Source organism: Paramisgurnus dabryanus, chromosome 13 (assembly GCF_030506205.2).
Source record: "Paramisgurnus dabryanus chromosome 13, PD_genome_1.1, whole genome shotgun sequence".
NCBI classification, from domain to species: domain Eukaryota; kingdom Metazoa; phylum Chordata; class Actinopteri; order Cypriniformes; family Cobitidae; genus Paramisgurnus; species Paramisgurnus dabryanus.
The window spans coordinates 4,858,196-4,877,121 of record NC_133349.1 but is presented as its reverse complement, the minus strand read 5'-3'; the positions used below and the strand labels follow the sequence as shown (position 1 = coordinate 4,877,121).

The 18,926-nt window shown below is 37.3% G+C and overlaps 2 protein-coding genes across 2 annotated transcripts; both read right to left on the bottom strand.

Moving 5' to 3' along the window:
- Positions 1-1,922: 1,922 nt before the first annotated feature.
- On the bottom strand, positions 1,923-9,696 carry LOC135717725 (uncharacterized). The gene is made up of 5 exons (XM_065239907.2): positions 9,602-9,696; positions 7,107-7,286; positions 6,885-7,023; positions 5,191-5,298; positions 1,923-4,883 (listed from the first exon to the last, which is right to left on the bottom strand). The coding sequence occupies exons 2-5, from the start codon at positions 7,250-7,252 to the stop codon at positions 4,173-4,175; spliced, it is 1,104 nt and encodes a 367-aa protein (XP_065095979.1). The 5' UTR covers positions 7,253-7,286; positions 9,602-9,696; the 3' UTR covers positions 1,923-4,172.
- A 1,747-nt stretch (positions 9,697-11,443) lies between these two features.
- On the bottom strand, positions 11,444-14,316 carry LOC135717726 (uncharacterized). The gene is made up of 5 exons (XM_065239908.2): positions 14,263-14,316; positions 13,682-13,864; positions 13,454-13,592; positions 13,063-13,170; positions 11,444-12,912 (listed from the first exon to the last, which is right to left on the bottom strand). The coding sequence occupies exons 2-5, from the start codon at positions 13,825-13,827 to the stop codon at positions 11,962-11,964; spliced, it is 1,344 nt and encodes a 447-aa protein (XP_065095980.1). The 5' UTR covers positions 13,828-13,864; positions 14,263-14,316; the 3' UTR covers positions 11,444-11,961.
- Between the last annotated feature and the right edge of the window lie 4,610 nt (positions 14,317-18,926).

Here is an 18,926-nt window from a genome sequence, read left to right as displayed (position 1 = left end):
ATGTTACCAGACAGTCAGAGCTGAAACTGAAAACAACACGATAACACAGTGTTAGGACCCCAATTGTTGTCTAGGGCATGGATGTAACATTTAATGTAAAAAAAAGAAAATGTGTGCGCGAGTGCGCGGAAAAGTCAACAGCGCAAATGCCAGCAAAAAGGAGATTTATAATAATTATATACAATTAAAGAGAGAAATTTATAAGGATAGATATCAACTATCATGAAAAGTTGTTTATTATATAAAGTGACAATAATAATAAAATACAATAAACGTGATTAACAATATAACAAAACAAACAAACAACCACAAAATCCAGGGAAAAGGGACGAGAGTTGTGCTAGAGCAAATAAATCATCAAAACAGAACAAATCTAGGCTAGCAAACAAAAAGGAAAGAAAAAGGATTCAGCGTAGACACAACCGAAACCTTTATGAATCTTTTGTTTCGAATCATTGTTTTGGAGCGCGTTTCAGTCACGTCATTTAAGCAAAGGAGGTTATGTTACGTCATAACTGTTTGGAAAGTTTGGTTCACTATCAGGGTGTTGATCTAAAAATAAACTGATGAATCAGTGTCTACAAAATGCTTAGTTTGATTTAGTTTTATCTATTTAGATATTTTATTTAATATCAGTTTTGTTAAATTAAAATGTGTCTATTTGTGTTTGCTGGTCATACCGTTTTTTGTATATTGAGTGATATAAAAACAAAGGCTGATTGTTAGGGAACATTTTGACAAACAATGTCAACAACAAAACAAAAACTTCCTTTTGTTTCCAGTAACAAATATATAAAACAACTCTATTTACATGTACAAAAGGGAGTAGGAAGTAGTAAAACTTATGTACTCCTACTTCTTTAAATCCCTACTTTACTCAATGTTTAAATTTATAATCTATAAATCTCCACATTCAAAACTTCTACTCACATACATATTTTACACATACATAACATAATTTATACACATAAATATGGACATCTAACAAATTTGCACTATTAAGCCAGATTAATAGGGCATTTAATGGGTAATGGGTTCGTCCCTTTTTGACCCAATGCAAAACATTTTTAGAGATTCTTGTAGAAGTCTCTGATGCCCCGAGTTCCTTCCTTCAACAGAATTTGTTAAATAAGCAGAAATCTTAATAAATTCTCAGTTTCACCAGCAGAGGTCTCTGTTTACCAATGTTTCTATTTTCCAATGTTGCAAGGTTTGCTTTGTTTCCTGAAGAGGCACATTTAATCCCATTGTATGCTTTTAAATGTTGATACATTTATTACATTGATAACTTTTTTTTTTAAATACATTTAAATTTAGTTACAAAGGTCTCTGTCACCGCAGTTCTCTGAAGGTCCAATCAAAACTGTCTTTACTTGTGAATATTAAGCTAAATACCCTTAAAAGTTAATTCTGTCTTTGTGAAGTTTCTTTAATTGTGCTGTCCTTTATAATTATTTGTCAGTCAACAATTCTTCTCTTTCTAATTCAGATATGTATAAATCACAACAAAGCACACATTTCCGAAGATTCGATACATTTCCAACACATTAATATTAACTTTCAATAGGCTTTATGCCCAGCTGCACTACTTCCTGAACTTCATCCAGCTCCTTGTTTCCTGTCTGCCATTATTGGACAAACTGATTACTCCAGGTGTGTCTGATTATTGTTGTTGTGACTACTGAGGTCAGGCACACCTGGATTAATCAGTTTGTCCAATAATGGAAGACAGGAAACAAGGAGCTGGCTGAAGTTCAGGAAGTGGTGCATAAAGCCTATTGATTGATAACTGATTGTTGTCCCAGGGCCCAGAATGATTTACTACATTATTGTAATGTGTTTTCTGTCTTTTGTGTCATATTTAAAAGCACACTTTGTATGATTGTGCTTTTTTGAGATTTTTATTTTTTTAAATACAGAGTAGAACTGATGGAAACTCCTTTAATACTATTTTAAAAGCATCTCAGGGTGAGACCTCAAGAGACTATGCCCTATCTGGTAAACATATGCAACCTATACAACTAAAACAGCAAACCTCAGAAGCAGTAATGTGTTTATTAAATGTATTTATGGACTCATCTTCAGGAGTTGACCATGTCAAAAAACTAGTTTAAAAGACAGTACTTTAACTTCCTAAACAATCAAGATATTTACAATATTATTAACAAAATCAAGGCATCAGATTAAGAGGGCAATACAAGCTAACCATCAAAAGAACAAATAGGGCATTTACACCAAATACAGTTCCTTTAACACTAACTTAATAAAACTATTTGTATTTACAATACACAAGATTGCTTTCAGAGGAAGTAATGACATACAGATCTTGTTAGATCTGTCTCCACCAATCAGGACACGGCGCTGATCATACATGTTGCTGTGATCTTGCAGGAATTCATACTTTACAAGTTGGCTAATTCAAATGAATTTATGTGAAGTGAACTGGAAAAAGCACATGACTATTAACACCGCATCTATAAACCCAACACCAATAGAAAGAAAGCAACTCGTCCAAAAAGTGTGAATTTGATCATGTCTTTTCTAATAATCATTTGTTTTTTTATGAGTCACTTAATGAGTCATTTGAACTCATTCAACTTGTAAAAGTATGAATTCCTGCAAGATCACATCATCTAGCAACATGTATGATCAGTGCCTTTCATATAAAGCCCCCAAGCTATGGAATGCGCTTCCTTCAACTATCAGAAATGCACAAACTTTGGGATACTTTAAAAAGTTAATTAAGACACATTTGATTTGTTAACTCAACTCAAACCATTTAAGTAAACCGATTGCATTAGTTTTAAAACACATACATTTGAGTACTGTGAACTTAAACAAATTGAGTCATATGCAGTTATGCACTTTTATTTAAGTTCACACTACTTAAATATAAGTACTCATTTATAAGTAAATATTTCCTTGTAAATAGATTTAAATGTAACATTGACATGTTTTTTACTTTTTGTGGTAAAGATACAGAAACATTTTTTCATTTGTTTTGGAGTTGTCCTTATTCAAAAAAATTTTGGTTAGATTTGTGCTCTTTTGTTAGACTTCATATTTTGCCCAACTTTAAACTTTGTTTTGAAAATATTTTATTTGTTTTTTTCTCTTATGATATCTCCTTACATAAGGAATATTATTTGATTAATATGTTACTTTTGTTGGCAAAGTTTAATATACATAAATGTAAATATGGAGATTATAAACCTTTATTTCGTATTTTTCTATTAGAAGTGAAGCAATATTTAAATACTATTTATAATCTGATAAACAAGAAAGCTGCTAAATGTATTAATGTATGGTAGTATTTCCATGTTTTTATTGAATTCTTTTTTCTCTTTCATCCCCTGGCTAATGTAAAAACAGTGTTGAATATGTTTGATAAAAAAAAAACTACTTAAATATAAGTGCATAATTGCACATGACTCAAGTTCACAGTACATAAATTGATGTGTTTTAAAACTTAAATGGTCTAATGCAATCGGTTTACTTAAATGGTTTGAGTTAAGTTAACTGTTAGGTTTTACAGTGTGGGTTTAATAAAAGCGCTTTACAAATAAAATGCATTATTATTATTATTAAAAAATGCATTATACAACAAATAACATCTAAAGACTAAAACATTAATAAAGTATTACCAATATTGGAGTACAACAGTTTATTAAACAGGTTAGGACATTTTCATTCTTGCAGTAAAAGTCAGAATGAAAAGAGAAATGATTTGTAACTTTCTTTGGAATTATCTTTGTCCATCTTCCTGATGGACTTGATAAACAGCATTTTTTCCTCAGTACCAACAAACTCTCATATACTTTCTGTTTTGTAAAACCCTGACTCACTGTTTTTCTAGAGAAACTCCCTCTAGTGGAGAATAAAGGGAATAAAAGAGTCATCTGAATGTGGAGGATAGTTTCCCCTAAGAATTTCTCAGTTATCATATTGCAAGTTATTGATTCATGTATCAGATAAAAGATCAAATAATTATCTGAATACATATGATTTATTTTTATTTTTTTGTAATGAGAGAATGAATGCTTAGCGCTCTTTTCCTTCAAACAGAGAAAATAACTCTTAGTCACTAACTTTCTTGCCATAAAAAAACTTTTGTTTTTCGACCCTTTAACACAACTGCTACTAAAAATCAATAATGTAACTGGGCTTTTCTGTCATTTTAATATTTTCTTTTCATATTTAATGACTTTCCCTCCCTCAACGACAATCTCTTTATGTTGTATCTGTTCATTCCTTTCATTGAAGCGTTTCTGAATCACTATTCCATTCTCTGGAAGGGGGCAAGGAAATGACATAAGGGACATTGCATCGCTCAAGCCTGCTACATTAGGTGGGACGTCTGCTGCCTTTCTCATTTCTCTCGGTTGAAGTCGAGTCTGGTGATGCTTTATTAGAGGAGGTGCCTTGAAATCCATCTTAGGTAAAGCAGATACTTGCTGACCTTGCCTTTGATTTGCCCTCATTTCATTTCTCTGTCCTACAGTGACGTCTCTTGGCTTGATGTCTGTTTGTGAAGCTGCAGCTCTCCTAATGTCTGAGATAACTGCACCAATAGGAGCTCTGTAATCTGGATTGGTCTCCACCATCCTCGACACTGCCGTACAGTATGGTTGATCTTTAAGCTTTTCCTGAATTTTGCTGGCAGACACGTATTGAGTCGGTAACCTGATCCTGTCACAGAGTTCAGCAATGATTTTACCCATGGCCCAAACATCTGATCGCTTGTCACGAACTCCACGCCTCTGCAGGATCTCTGGAGCTGAGTACGCTTCATTGCCCATATTTTGTGCAGAGCAGAGGCCGTCTTTGAAGAACTTTGCCAACCCCAAGTCAATGATCACAGCACGATGGGTTTGATGCTCAACCTGAATTGGGGTGAGAGAAGCAAGAGATGTTTCTTTATTAATAACCACGACTTACTGATCCTTATGGGGTCATTTATGTCTTTCCATTATAATGACATTATTGAAGTAACTTCTGACAAAGTAGGTTTCACATTTTCTAGCATCTGTCTGATCTATATCCATATAAAGCATGCACGCTTTTCGTAAGTCAGAATTGTCTTTTGTGTTTCTAATTTGTTTACTTTCTAGGAATTATAAAAGCAAGATCTAAGACAATGTTAATCCCTAAGATATGAAAAGCAGCAATATTCAGTCAAGTTTGGCTCACCATGATGTTATCAGGTTTGAGGTCTTGATGGACGATGTCTTTACTGTGAAGATGATGCAAACCTTCACACATCCCAGTGATGATCGTGGCTTTCACTGCTGGAGTCAACTGGAAATGCAAGCAATTATTACTTACTACTGTCAGCATTAATGCGTTATTAAAAATGGATTATTAATGTGTTAATCATTTACGCGTTAAAATCATTTACAGCAATTAATCACAGTCAGTCAGACCACCAGCACGGTTATGGCAAGAATGCATAAAGCTATGGCAAAACTCTTGTGATCTCACTAGATGAGCGATGTTTTCATCCTTATTCTACCCCAAACCTAACCCTAACATTTCACGGGGTTTAGGCCGTAGCTGTATCCCATCTAGCCAAAAACCACTAGCACCGTGACCGGGCTTGATCTGCGCTTACATGTGTGTACAGTATTCACTTCAATTTCAGGGGGCAAACGTTGCTCTGAGTTTGAAATTTAATAATTAATCTGTATTAAAGGTCCCCATTCATTATAAACATTTATTACACGGCTCTCTGGAATGCTTGATTCTGATTGGTCAGTTGAGACATTTGCAGGTTCGTTCTTTTCAAATAATAACCGCTCCAAAGTAATAACGCATAGCCGGTACTACTTGTACAAGTAAAATCGCTTTGCCCCAATAAAGATCAATAAAGATTACTGTTTGGCGCCATCTTGTGACAAACACTGGACAACCACGACAAGACACAGAGAGCTTACTGAGACTGAACTTGACAAAATAAAGCATGACAGCTACGAAGCCTACACACAAAAAAATACAGAATGGACATTAAAACTTCTCCAAGACTGGCTAAAAGAGAAAAAATGGAGACAGACAAGTATGAAGCAGAGGATCTTAATAAGGTATTACGATCAATTTATGCATCTGTGCAAAGTTTCGCGGAAGGATAAAAATGTTAATTTAAAACAAATATGCCAATAAAATGTTTCAAACTCATATTCATGTCCGTTTTTTTTCTTATGTGGCAAGTAGCTGTGTAATAAGCGGGATAATGTAGAGGCAGCCGGTAGTTATCGGAAAATAAGCCCCTTCAGTGTGATACAAGACCCCCGCTTCGCGTCGGGTCCTGATCACACTGTCGGGGCTTATTTCCCCATAACTACCGGCTGCCTCTACATTATCCCTTACTAAACATGTTTTGACCAATGTGAACTGTGTAAATCTCATTTGCCATATGTTGTGTTCTGTGTGGCTCATGTGGCCTATATCACCATATGAAACCAAAGATTGTACAAATAGATTTAGTCACTTAGTTTTACTCCCAAAATGCACCACATATTGAAATGCACAAAGTGACTGAAAATCTAATGGTTTGTTTTGTGGCATATAGTAAATGATGAAAGAAAAGATTAATTAAATAATTTTAACGATCTGCTGGCGATTAATTAAATTAAAATTGAGTGATGATTAATCTGATTAAAAATATATTCGAATGACGCAAATAAGTCAAAGAATGCTTATTTTATTTTCGAGGAATTTGTGCATTAATGTTTGCATGAAATAATTAATGTTTTTGTTTGAAGCTTGTTTTTGAAGCAATATCTCAACAATTGTCATTACCAACATAATTTGTTAAAAATTACTTTCTTTTTCACAGGGATGTATAGCTTTTTGGAGTGAGCTCTTTTACGTTTTTATAAGACAAGTACCTGTATTTTGGATTTTCGTGCTTCGAAGATGGTTGTCTCAAGATCTTCTCCACAGATAAATTCCATAGGAATGTGCCACTTATAGTTATCAATCCAAGGGTTACCAAGAAGCTTCACCACATTTGGATGCCGAGCTTTACTGGTGTTAGAAAACATTTGTGTCAATGAGTTTATTTAAGATAAAGTAACAACAGCAAATAAGTCTTATAAATCTATACATACTCATAAACTTTGCATTCTCGTTTCAGGTCATATTCGCTGATGAGACCTACAGGGACTCTCTTCATAGCAGCCCATGAATCCTTATACTTTTCCCTATATATTTTCCCAAAGCAGCCCTGAGCCAGGGTTTGTGTAGAGTAATCCATAGTGATATATGGTGACCAACAGATGTATTATCAGCTGTGAACATAAAAAGTTTTAAAGTGGACATTTTACAAGACTTTTTTAAGATATCAGATAAATCTTTGGTGTCTCAAAAAGCGTATGTATGTTAAAGGAAAAGTATGTAGGATTGTGGCCAAAACTGATATTGCAATCACAAAACTTGTGGCTAAAACTGGTACTGCAATCACACAACTGGTGGCCAATACACAACATGACAACATAAACATCAGTTGAGGGCTGCAACTCCACCTTTTAGATGACAATATCCTGGCCAGACCACTGTTGTGAGTGATATAAGTATTTGAAATGAAAAGGATTTCTTAATGTCTAGTGACATATCAGGACCATTTTATGATTAATTGATATATATTTCTTACATACTGTTCCTTTAAGTTCTAACTTAAAAAAAAAACCATATAGATAATTTAATATAGCACGTTAACATTGCCACTTCTAGGTTTGAGCAAAAATGTGCCGTTTTGGGTGTGTCATTTTAAATGCAAATGAGCTGATCTCTGCCCTAAATGGCAATGTCATGGTTGGAGATTAAGGGGCAGTATTATCCCCTTCTGACATCACAAGGGGAGACAAATTTCAATGACATATTTTTTCACATGCTTGCAGAGAATGGTTTACCAAAACTAAGTTACTGGGTTGATTTTTTTCCACATTTTATAGGTCGATAGAAGCATTGGTGACTCAATTATAGCGCAAAAAAAGAGGCGTGTTCTGGCGCAAACCATCTCTGATGCTATTTTCCAGTTTCAAAAAACAATTGCGCCACTGACCAAAAAAAAAAAGTAGTCTAAAGTCAGTGGCGCGTTGTTCATTATGCTATTTTAAGGGCGCATGCTTGACCATAATGTATAGCGTGCACAACGCGCACACACGTTGCTTATCTAATCTACACAGATGCAACAGTTATTTTTGCAAATCATAAATTGTTACAATAAAAAATATTAACACATAAGATAAGGGGAATCATAGTGGTGAGCATTGTGGTGATAGTTTTTATTTATTGTGTGGCTGCGTTAAAAAATAACGTCACGCAAATAACAATTAAAATATTTTCATAAGTTTGTTGTGTGGCTGTATTATGTTTATTTTATGTAAATAATAATTAAAATGTTTTCATAAGAAACCTTAATGTATCTGAACTGGATTTGTATTTGTAATGCGTTTCTTGGGTCCGATTTCAAAGCCCCCAAACCACCTTCAACCCTTTCAGCGGTGAGGGTGGACGCAGCGATGTCCTCTGCTGGCGTCAGGTCCTGAGGCAGATCCACCTCCCGTTACACGGCGTGCCCGATTTATGCTGGCAAGCTTGGGATTCCCCCGTCTCCTGACATCATTGTAGCGCTTGCGGCGCAACGTCCTGGGGATGCCAGCTGATGAGACAATTGTGGCTATTTCCTCTCACGCCTGTTTGACCGACGCTGATTTGTGCGGGTTTCTCCTATTCCCATACAAAACAACTTCTCTGTCTTTGACTGCTCTTAACGTGGGTCTCCTCGGCTGTGAACCGCTCCTGGCGTGCGCCCTTGCGTTTAAAGGGAATGTAGGATAGCGTTCTGATTGGTTCATTTGAGGTTACGCCCAAACCACACCTATGAATAATAAACCTACTCCAGACCAACCCCTTAATAATTTGCGCCTGGCACAAGAGTTATTTCTCCCGCCAGGAAAATAGCAACAGCGCCCAAGATCCGCCCACAAAGTCACTTGTGTTTTGCGCTTCACACTTGCGTTTCAGATTGTTAAAATAGGGCCCCATGTGTAAACAGCTCTTTATCTATGCAATGAAGAAGATAGAGACTAGGAACAGTCACAAAGGTTATTTATGCAAAGACATTGGAGTGATTAAATGATTTCAGAATATTTATTCTTTTTGTGTCCCTTTGAGACCCATTATCTCAATCAACAAATCCTGCTCTGACAAACTTTAGGAAAGTATAAGTAAATTGAAAGGTCTAAATAATGTTTTTAAACTTAAGATCTTTCAGTTGTCTGTGTTTAGTGCCTATTTATTATAGCATTTTAGTTTCAACTACAGTTATCACATAATCAAATATGTCTTTATACTATAGACAAATGCAGATAAAAGTGTTAGGTATAAAGTTAGGTATACTGTAGCTTTATTAAGCAGTGCAAACCAAAATACTGCAAATGAGTTTTTCATCAAAGTTCTCCAATAATCCACTGAATAAACTCATGACAGTTTTATGATTTTTCAAATTCAAATCAAACAAAAAAACATACAATTATAGAATTAAATAAAATCTTGTAATAATATGTGTAAAGTAAGATTAAGTTTCATTAAATTGACTTACCACTTTTGTCTGATCTTTAAGCTCTTCAAATGATATGAAAGCAAAATCTCCAGAGATGTGTTATATATGAGGTCCAGTGACATGAACCCATCGTGTGCTGCATAACAGGAATGTTACCAGACAGCCAGAAGTAAAAGTGAAAACAAGATTTTCAGAAATGCATTGAAACCAATTACATTACATTAGAGAAAATTAAATAAAAATAGTAATCAGCTGTACTGCATAGATAATTTATATTCATCATTTAATTGGTCTATATTTTTATCTTTTTTAAAGCTTAACATCAGTGTAGAAACCATGACCTCTTCAAACTCTTTTAACTCTTCTTCCCTAACTGTGAATTTCTTACACACAATAACCATACACCCTTTCCATCAAGCAATAGTCATCATTTCTCTGTCTAGGTTAACCAACTTATACATCAATGTCAATGTCTACAGTGATTACAAGCTGTTTGGTGTCATTTATTTTATTTTATTTATTTTTAGGTTATGATTAGACGTATACAATACATTTTCCCTAGATGTCTGTGTTGTATTTGGATGGCTATTCGATGTCTTTTAAACTCAAAGTCACTTGCTTGGTTATTTTCACAGTAAGAACGACTAAAGACAACATAGGCAACAAATATGTTGCTGGTTGACAGAAAGGGGAAATTTGACTTTAACTCTTTAGTGTTTAGGGCTTTTGTGGTTTACTATTGAAAGCTATTGAAAGACTTACATGGAATCCCTGCCCAGATTTCTAGATAGATTTCCACAGAACTGCAATTGTAATGTCATTCATAACATTCTTCAAAACAAACACCTCTTTTGTGTTTTATTTTTCTGTTACAACCAGTAAAGCCTTGTACTTAACAAGTTAATTATTGGCAGTCAGGCGGGTTTGAGTGTCATCAGATTTTTTGGTGTTTCCTGCACCATTCGCTCAAGTCAATTACTGTCGCCTTTATTTGGCCGATTCACAAAGAAAAATGAAAGTGACGAAGTAAGCAAATGACAAAGTCAAGAATGTGAGACTGCCATCCTGTTCAAGGCAACTTTTTTCAGCAATAGATAAATAGTCCCCAGAATGTGTCTGTAAAGTTTCACCTCAAAATACACCACAGATCTTTCATTATACAATGTTGAACACGGCCATTTGTGGCTGAAGTGAAAAACATGTCGCTTACACGTGTGCTTTGAACTACATTAAAACATGTGTCTCTGGCAGAAGGTTGAAGTATGCACTCATAAGGCGTAGTCTGTGAGTGGTTATGGGTGGGGCATAATCAATGTGACATCACATTGATAGGGGATCTCCAATAGCTTATTTTGTGTGACTGTTGTGGTTTAACCCTGGAGAACCCAGGAAAATATGTGTTTGTTGCGTTGTGTGAACCATGTGCATCACGTGTTTTGTCAAAATAAGTGCCTGCTGCACATGCGTCAAAACCGTTTATGATAAAAGAGACGCTCACGTTCACAAAATACACACAAGACACTCCCTTAACACTAAACTCTGATAACGCAAGAGATTATGCGAGGAACTGGCAAACGTGAGAGTCTCTTTTATCATAAACCTTTTAGACGCGTCTGCAGCAGGCACTTATTTTGACAAGACACGTGATGCACACAGATTCACTTGATGCGCCGAACACATATTGTGAAATTACAAACCACACACATGACGGGACACATACATGTTGTGACGAACTTCGCATTGAGCGCCCCCTAAAAAAGTCACCAGCCGCCACTGTTCTCAATATTCGGAATGTTTATTTGTTTATTTCTTATATGTAATATAATAAAACATATTGTATTTACATGGAGTTTTATAATGAAGACAGAAGTGCTGTGTTACCATAAATCTTTATTTTTTTGCTTACAATTGATATAAAGATGTGTTTTACAGTTTCTGACACACACACAGTTTGGAAAAATGAGCCCTTAAATACTTAGTATACTTAATAAGTACAAATAGTAATTTAGAAAAAATAGTGTACAAGCACCAAACCCTATACAGTTAACATACTTCTCTAAACTAATCTATTTTAAATAACAACAAAAAACATACTTTGTATACTTAGTTATCACAAATAGTAATTTAGTAAAGTGGCGTAAATTCACCAAACCTTATACAGTTAATATACGTTTCTAAAGAAATATATTTTGAGATAAAAAAAACTTACTTAAAGAGTACAAATAGTAATTTAGTAAAATAGTGTACATGCACCAAACCTTATACAGTAAGTATACATTTGTAAATAAATCTTTACTGAGACATTAACATGACAAATAATATTAATAATAATAACAATCACCACTTACATATATGTAACATATGGAGTTACACTGTTGTAGAAAAGCTTTTTCTGGGACTTATTTTGAATAATGTTTACTCATTTGCACATTATTATAGCTAAAGGATGTTCCTCCAGATGATTCAACCTTTTCATATTTCATAGCTACTTTTTGCTCACTATAGCTTTGATTCACTTCACCGGTCATCGACATTTGAGACATCTGATTCATCAAGTCTGCTCCTCTTCCCATTCCCCACGGTTGAAGGGGTTCATGCTGAACATTTAACACAGGAGATCTTGGCAGACCCAAACTCTGACGTACCATCATATGATGTCTCTGTATTTCATCTCTTAGGTCCATGTGTGAAGTTAAAGCAGATGTTCTATCCATAGATAGTTCATCCATAGCATTTCCCATCATTGCATATCTCTGTGTTACAGTCCCATCTCTTATGTCCATATGTGAAGCAAACACAGATTTCCTAATGTCTGGGAAGACATTTCCCCTCATTTCATTTCTCTGCATTACAGTGATGTTTCTTGGATCGCTGTCAATTAGTGAAGCTGATCCAGCTCTCCAGTCGCCTGAGTTGAGTGCAGCTGTAATGTTTCCTCCCATTTGATTTCCCTGTGTTACATTGATGTCTCTTGGCTTGCTGTCCTTTTTTGAAGCTAAAGCAGCTACCTTAATGTCTGGGAGGATATCATCCATAGTAACTCTGTAAACTGGATTGGTCTCCACCATCTTGGACACTGGTGTACAGTATGCTTGATCTGTTTTAAGAGTTTCCTGAATTCTGCTGGCACACAGGTATTGAGTTTTCAACCTGGTCCCGGCACAGAGTTCAGCAATGATTTTACCCATGGCCCAAACATCTGATCGCTTGTCACGAACTTCACCACCTTGCAGGATCTCTGGAGCTGAGTACGCTTCATTGCCCAAGTTCATGGCAGAGTTCAGCCCGTCTTTGGAGAACTTTGCCAGCCCCAAGTCAATGATCACAGCACGATGGGTTTGATGTTCAACCTGAATTGGGGTGAGAGAAGAAAGGGATGTTCATTGTTTGTCAGGAAAATGTTGTTGAGATATCTTAAATAGGACTTCAGTCTTGCATGACTACTGCAAGATTTCAGACAGACCATAGTATGATCAGTATTTACAGTATGTTTGGCTCACCATGATGTTATCAGGTTTGAGGTCTTGGTGGATGATGTTTTTACTGTGAAGATGATGCAAACCATCACACATACCAATGATGATCGTGGCTTTCACAGCTGGAGTCAACTGAAGATACACAAACAATTATTATAGGTTTCATCTCAACAAATGCATAAAAAGGTCAAAATTTATTTGTTTGCATGAATGTTTGCATAATGTTTTTTTATGTCTCAAGTGTATACTTTAGCCAAAATGACAATATATTAATAATTGTCAGTACCTGTTGGAAATACATTATCTGTCAAGGGCTGAAGTCTAAGATGTGTCTTTGCATATTATGTATGACTGACTTAAAATATAGCTCACAATTTCATTTGGTTGTGAACCATTACTTAAGGTTGGTAAGTACCTGTATTTTGGAGTTTGCTGATTCAAAGATGGTTGTCTCAAGATCTTCTCCAAAGATGAATTCCATAGGAATGAGCCACTTATAGTCTTCAACCTTAGGTTTACCAAGAAGCCTCACCACATTTGGATGCCGAGCTTTACTGGAGTTTGAACATCGGGTGTCATGGTTATGTATTATTGAGTTCATTAAAGTAACAACAGTAAATAAGTTTTATAAATATATACATACTTATATACTTCACATTCCCTTTCCAGGTCTTTATCGCTGATGAAACGTACAGGGACTTTCTTCATAGCAGCCCATTCATCTCCAAACCTCTCCTTATATATTTTCCCAAAGCTGCCCTGAGCCAGGGTTTTGGTAGAGTAATCCATATTGTATTGTGACCAATAGATGTCTAATAGCTGTCAGCTGTGAACAGAAAATATTTTTTAAAAATTTAGTGAAAATGTTTTTTAAATTGTTTTAGTTTTTATCATGATCCAACAAATAAATGGTTCCCACAAAAGTTATACTGACAGATGCAGATGAAAGAAGTGTTTTGTTAGGTTACAACAATATTAACCAATATGCCAAAATAGTGCAAATAAGTAACAATGTTTTCAATTAATGCATGGAGGAAATAAATCAGACAGTACAGATTTATGCCTGAGTGATTATGATTTTTCAAATTTAAAGTTAAAACAAACAAAAAACAAAATCATTGAATCTATGTTGTCTTGTAATAATAAACACAGTATAGTTTTTATAACAAGTTATAAAGTACTTAGATTAAGTTTCGTTAATTTGCAATTTTTGTATTTACTTACAAATGTCTTGGTCTGATCTCCAAGCTCTTCAAACGGTATGAAAGCAAATCTGAGCTGCAGAGATCTGTTATATCTGAGTGACAGGAATGTCACCAGACTGCCAAAACTAAAACTAAAAACAAGAAGATGATATGCAGTGAAAAGCATGAAAAGTAAACATACCGGTTACACAAGTGTACAGTATAATACATTAAGAAAAACTATAACATCAATCAAAATCTTATTAAAAAGAAAAGTGATCAGCTGTTAAGTTCATTTATGTCAATGGGTGACTTTGATTTGTTATTTAAATTGAATCGTATTGTTTTATTAATTACATTTTAAGATTATATGTCTCTAAATATTTTTTTTTAAATAGTGGTTAACCTCAATAGAAACCTCTCCAAACTCTTATACAACTCTCAATTTCATTTTAATTGTCTATAATAACCAAACACTACTCCCAGAAAGTGAAGCTGTCATTTCATCACCTAGATTTATTATAGATCTTTTAGCCAAAATAAACTTGAATTGGGTTACATTTTGTTTTTGCCAAAATAACTTGTGAGATGTATGATATCCCATCATGTAAGCAAAGTCAACAGTGATTACAAGCTGTTTGCTTTTATTTATTTTCATTTATTTTTAGGTTTAGGTTAGACATTTATTAGATTTTCACTGACAGCCTTGTTTTAGCCTAGATGTCTGGCCTGTGTTTGGATAGCTATTTTGTCGTCTTTAAATGCAAAATTTAATGCATCTGAAGATGGAGTAAGCAACAACAACTTTACTATTTTATTTTGTGGAATTTCTATGGTTGTTATGAAATGAAGAGACTGAACAATGATAAGGTAACTAAATCCTTAACCTGTTTTTGAGCTCTAGATAAAGTTGTTTGTTTTAGGCTTATTTAAAGACTTACATAGAATCTCTGCCCACATATTTCTACATAAACTCCTACAAGCATTCCTTCAGTCACCTGTGACCTGGTTGACGTGGCTAGACTAGCCCACGTGGATAGACTTGATGTCATCAATGTGCTCCGGCACAAAAAAGAAGTCAACCCAGAAAGTGACCTCTTGCATCTTCTTGCGATTTGAAGCAGGATCGAAGTTGGACTAAGAAGCTGAAGTTTCGCTACCCATAGAGGTTGGAGCTGTAACAAACTGGTTTACCCTCCTAGAGACTGCTAGTCTAGCCATAATCCTTTCAAAACCGGTGTTGAGTGGCCTCACTCAGAGGGAATATTGAGCCCAGCGTGGCCGCGTTTCTCGCCGCGGACTCGCGGGTAATTTTTCCACGGTCAGCTCCGGTTCATCTAAGGTAAGTCATTAGTTAATATTTAGTTGTACATTTTTCTGCTGTCAACGTGTGTCGCCAAATGGTGTTCTCGCCGTGAACAGTTGTTTTTTCAGTTTCACCGGCAAACACGCCATTTCAGTTGTTATGGATACGTTTAAAATCAGAGTGTAATCTTCGTGATGAAATTAGACAACGCTAATTTTCTTTATAGATAATCTATTGACATAATTTACAGAATTCTTATTGTTGCAGCAGATTGTTGTTATTAAGTGTTTTTTTTTTTTTAACTTAAGCCGCAGTACAGCAGTCTACTTAGAGCAAGGGTGTACTCGCCGGTGGCTACTGTATTGTATAATTAACCAGCCTGGTGTTGTCCAGCCTAGCTGACCAAGTGTAGCAGCAATCAATATGCTGCATATGTATTCATCCAGTGCGGGATGTAAGGCCCCCCTCGAACCAGAGGAGTTCGCTACAGCAGCAACAGCACATAAATGTGTTGGAACTACAGGCAGTATTTTTTGGCCTACAGCACTTTCTCCCGGAAGTGGCAGGCAGACACGTACTGGTGAGGACAGACAATACAACAGTGGTGTACTACATCAACCACCAGGGAGGCACCATATCCCTGCAGTGCTTGAGGATAGCCCAGCAGCTCTTGCCGTGGGCCCATCAACACCTTGCCAGTCTGCGGGCTATGTATTTGCCAGGCATTTCCAACAGAGCCGCAGATCTCCTGTCCCGCCAGAACCCCGACCCGGGGGAATGGAGACTCCACCCAGTGGTAGTACAGACCATCTGGGAGCATTATGGCAGGGCAGAGGTGGACCTATTTGCCATTCAGGACTCAATACACTGCCCCCTCTGGTTCAGCCTCTCCGGCCCGAGCCCTCTGGGCCAGGACGCACTGGCATTTACATGGCCGAGACGACAGCTGTATGCATTTCCCCCTCTACCATTAATCCTGCCCACCCTGCACATGATTATAGTGGAACACCACGAGACATTAATGATCCCTCCTCTGTGGCCAGGGAGAGTTTGGTTTCCGATATTGCTGTGACTACTGGATGGAGAACTCTGGTGCCTTCCAGTGAGGAAGGACTTGCTGTCACAAATGGGTGGCCAGATCTGGCAAGCAGATCCAGCTCGACTGCAGCTATGGGTTTGGCCATTGAAGGTCCAGACCCTCTGCTAGGCCTCTGTGAACCAGCTGTGGTCAGCACCATTAACAGCTATCGGGCACCCTCCACCAATGCCCTCTACGCAAACAGGTGGAAACATTTTTCTGAATGGTGCCGTACGCAGGGACAGGAGCCCACATGCTGCCCCTTACCAACCATCCTGCAGTTCCTTCAGGCACTTTTTGACAAAGGACTTGCATCTTCCACCATCAAGGTGTACACAGCTGCCATCTCAGCGCAGCATAGCAGAGTTGAAGGGAGCACGGTAGGATCACATGCATTGGTGACCCATTTTCTGAAAGGCCCTCTCCGATTGAGACCCCCCCCGACGGAGCCAGGTACCCCAGTGGGATCTCCCTCTGGTGCTGCAGGCTCTCTGCAGAGCACCATTTGAACCGTTGAGGATGACAGACATAAACTGGCTCTCCTTGAAGACACCCCTTCTCCTGGCCATAACGTCAGCAAAGCGAGTCGGGGAACTGCATGCACTCTCGGTCAGCAGTGATTGCCTGCAGTGGCACTCCGGAGATGGAGGGGTCACGCTATGGGAAAACCCCTCCTTCCTCCCAAAGACCTACTCTTCTAAATTTATCAACCAGCCACTTAGCCTGCCAGCTTTCAAGTCAGCCCAGGAAGAGGGGTCAGACCTGAGGGCAGAGTTTTTATGTCAGGTGCGCACGCCCTCAGGATATACATCGAGAGTACGGAGCGATTCCGCCAGTGCGACACCCTGTTTATCTCCCACACAGGAACCAAGGTGGGGTCAGGCACTCTCCAAGCAGAGATTGTCTAGGTGGATAGTGGAGGCTATCCAGCATGCCTACAGGCAGAGTGGCTCCCCAAACCCTCAGCCAGTCCGAGCACACTCCACAAGGAGTGTAGCAACGTCATGGGCATCACTGAGAGGCGTCTGTACCACGTGTTGGTTACTCAATTGTTTTTCCTATTTTTTTTACCTCTTTTCCGTTATAGGTCGGGGCGGCAGTGGGTCAGTGTATCATGTAGGTTGTCTACAAATCGGAAGGTTGGTGGTTCAATCCCCGGCTCCACCTGACCAAGTGTCGAGGTGTCCTTGGTTAAGACACCTAACCCCAGCCGCTCCCGACAAGCTGGATGGCGCAGGGCCGGCCCTGGCCAATTTGCTGCCCTAGGCAAAATTTCACCTAGTGCTCATAGACTCACAGACAATTGTGTTCTGATCATTTTGTTCATAAACTTACACAGAAACAAACTGCACAGCTTTGTCTTGTTTTTCTTTATTTTTTTAATATTTTGGAAACACACACAAACACCACACATACACATACACACACACAGACAGACAAGAAGTGCCTAATTATATGCATATTCCACATTTTATCATAAGTTTTTTAATGCAGTGACTTGCAATGGTCTTGGTCTTGACTTGGTCTCGGCCCGTTAAAGTCTTGGTCTTGTCTCTGTCTCAGCCTGTCTTGGTCTTGGTCATGACTTGGTCTTGGTTCAGGTGGTCTTGACTACAACACTAAGGCAACAAATATGTTGCTGCTTGACAGAAAGGAGAAATTTGACTTTAACTCTTTAGTTTTAAGGGCTTTTGTGGTTAACTATTGAAAGGTTTCCTATTGAAAGACTTACATGGAATCCATGCCCAGTGCCCAGATTTCTAGATACATTTCCACAAAACTGCAATTGTAATGTCATTCATTACATTCTTCAAATCAAACACCTCTTTTGTGTTTTATTTTGCTGTTACAACCTGTAAAGCCTTGTACTCAACAACTTTATTTTTGGCAGTCAGGCGGGTTTGAGTGTCATCAGATTTTTTGGTGTTTCCTGCACCATTCGCTCAAGTCAATTACTGTCGCCTTTATTTGGCCGATTCACAAAGAAATATGGAAGTGATTGTGTGATCAAGAATGTGAGACCGGTTGGTGTCAAGCAACTTTAAACCCAGATGCAGCCGGCACACGGGCAATGTGAGCCCACCTCACAGTATTCACTACATGGTTGACATACACTTTAAAAACTTAATAATAATGGCATAATTACAGCATATTTTTAACAGTGTAGTTTTGGTGTGCCCCTAGTAAAAAAACTGTAATGCTCTCAAAACCTCTGAATTGTGCAGACTTTGTCTTAAAGAGTCTTTTAACCTAGGTGTTTTCAGCAATATTAAAATAGTCTCTGGCATCCCCAGAATGTGTCTGTAAAGTTTAAGCTTAA

Excerpts from the sequence above, each read along its gene's own strand:
- LOC135717726 (XM_065239908.2), bottom strand. The coding sequence starts at position 13,827 with ATGGATTACTCTACCAAAACCCTGGCTCAGGGCAGCTTTGGGAAAATA. Across the intron at positions 13,593-13,681 it reads AGGGAATGTGAAGTATATAA|TAAAGCTCGGCATCCAAATG; the intron begins GTATGTATATAT and ends TTCAAACTCCAG. Across the intron at positions 13,171-13,453 it reads CAGCAAACTCCAAAATACAG|TTGACTCCAGCTGTGAAAGC; the intron begins GTACTTACCAAC and ends GTGTATCTTCAG.
- LOC135717725 (XM_065239907.2), bottom strand. The coding sequence starts at position 7,252 with ATGGATTACTCTACACAAACCCTGGCTCAGGGCTGCTTTGGGAAAATA. Across the intron at positions 7,024-7,106 it reads CGAGAATGCAAAGTTTATGA|TAAAGCTCGGCATCCAAATG; the intron begins GTATGTATAGAT and ends TTCTAACACCAG. Across the intron at positions 4,884-5,190 it reads TCAAACCTGATAACATCATG|GTTGAGCATCAAACCCATCG; the intron begins GTGAGCCAAACT and ends ACCCCAATTCAG.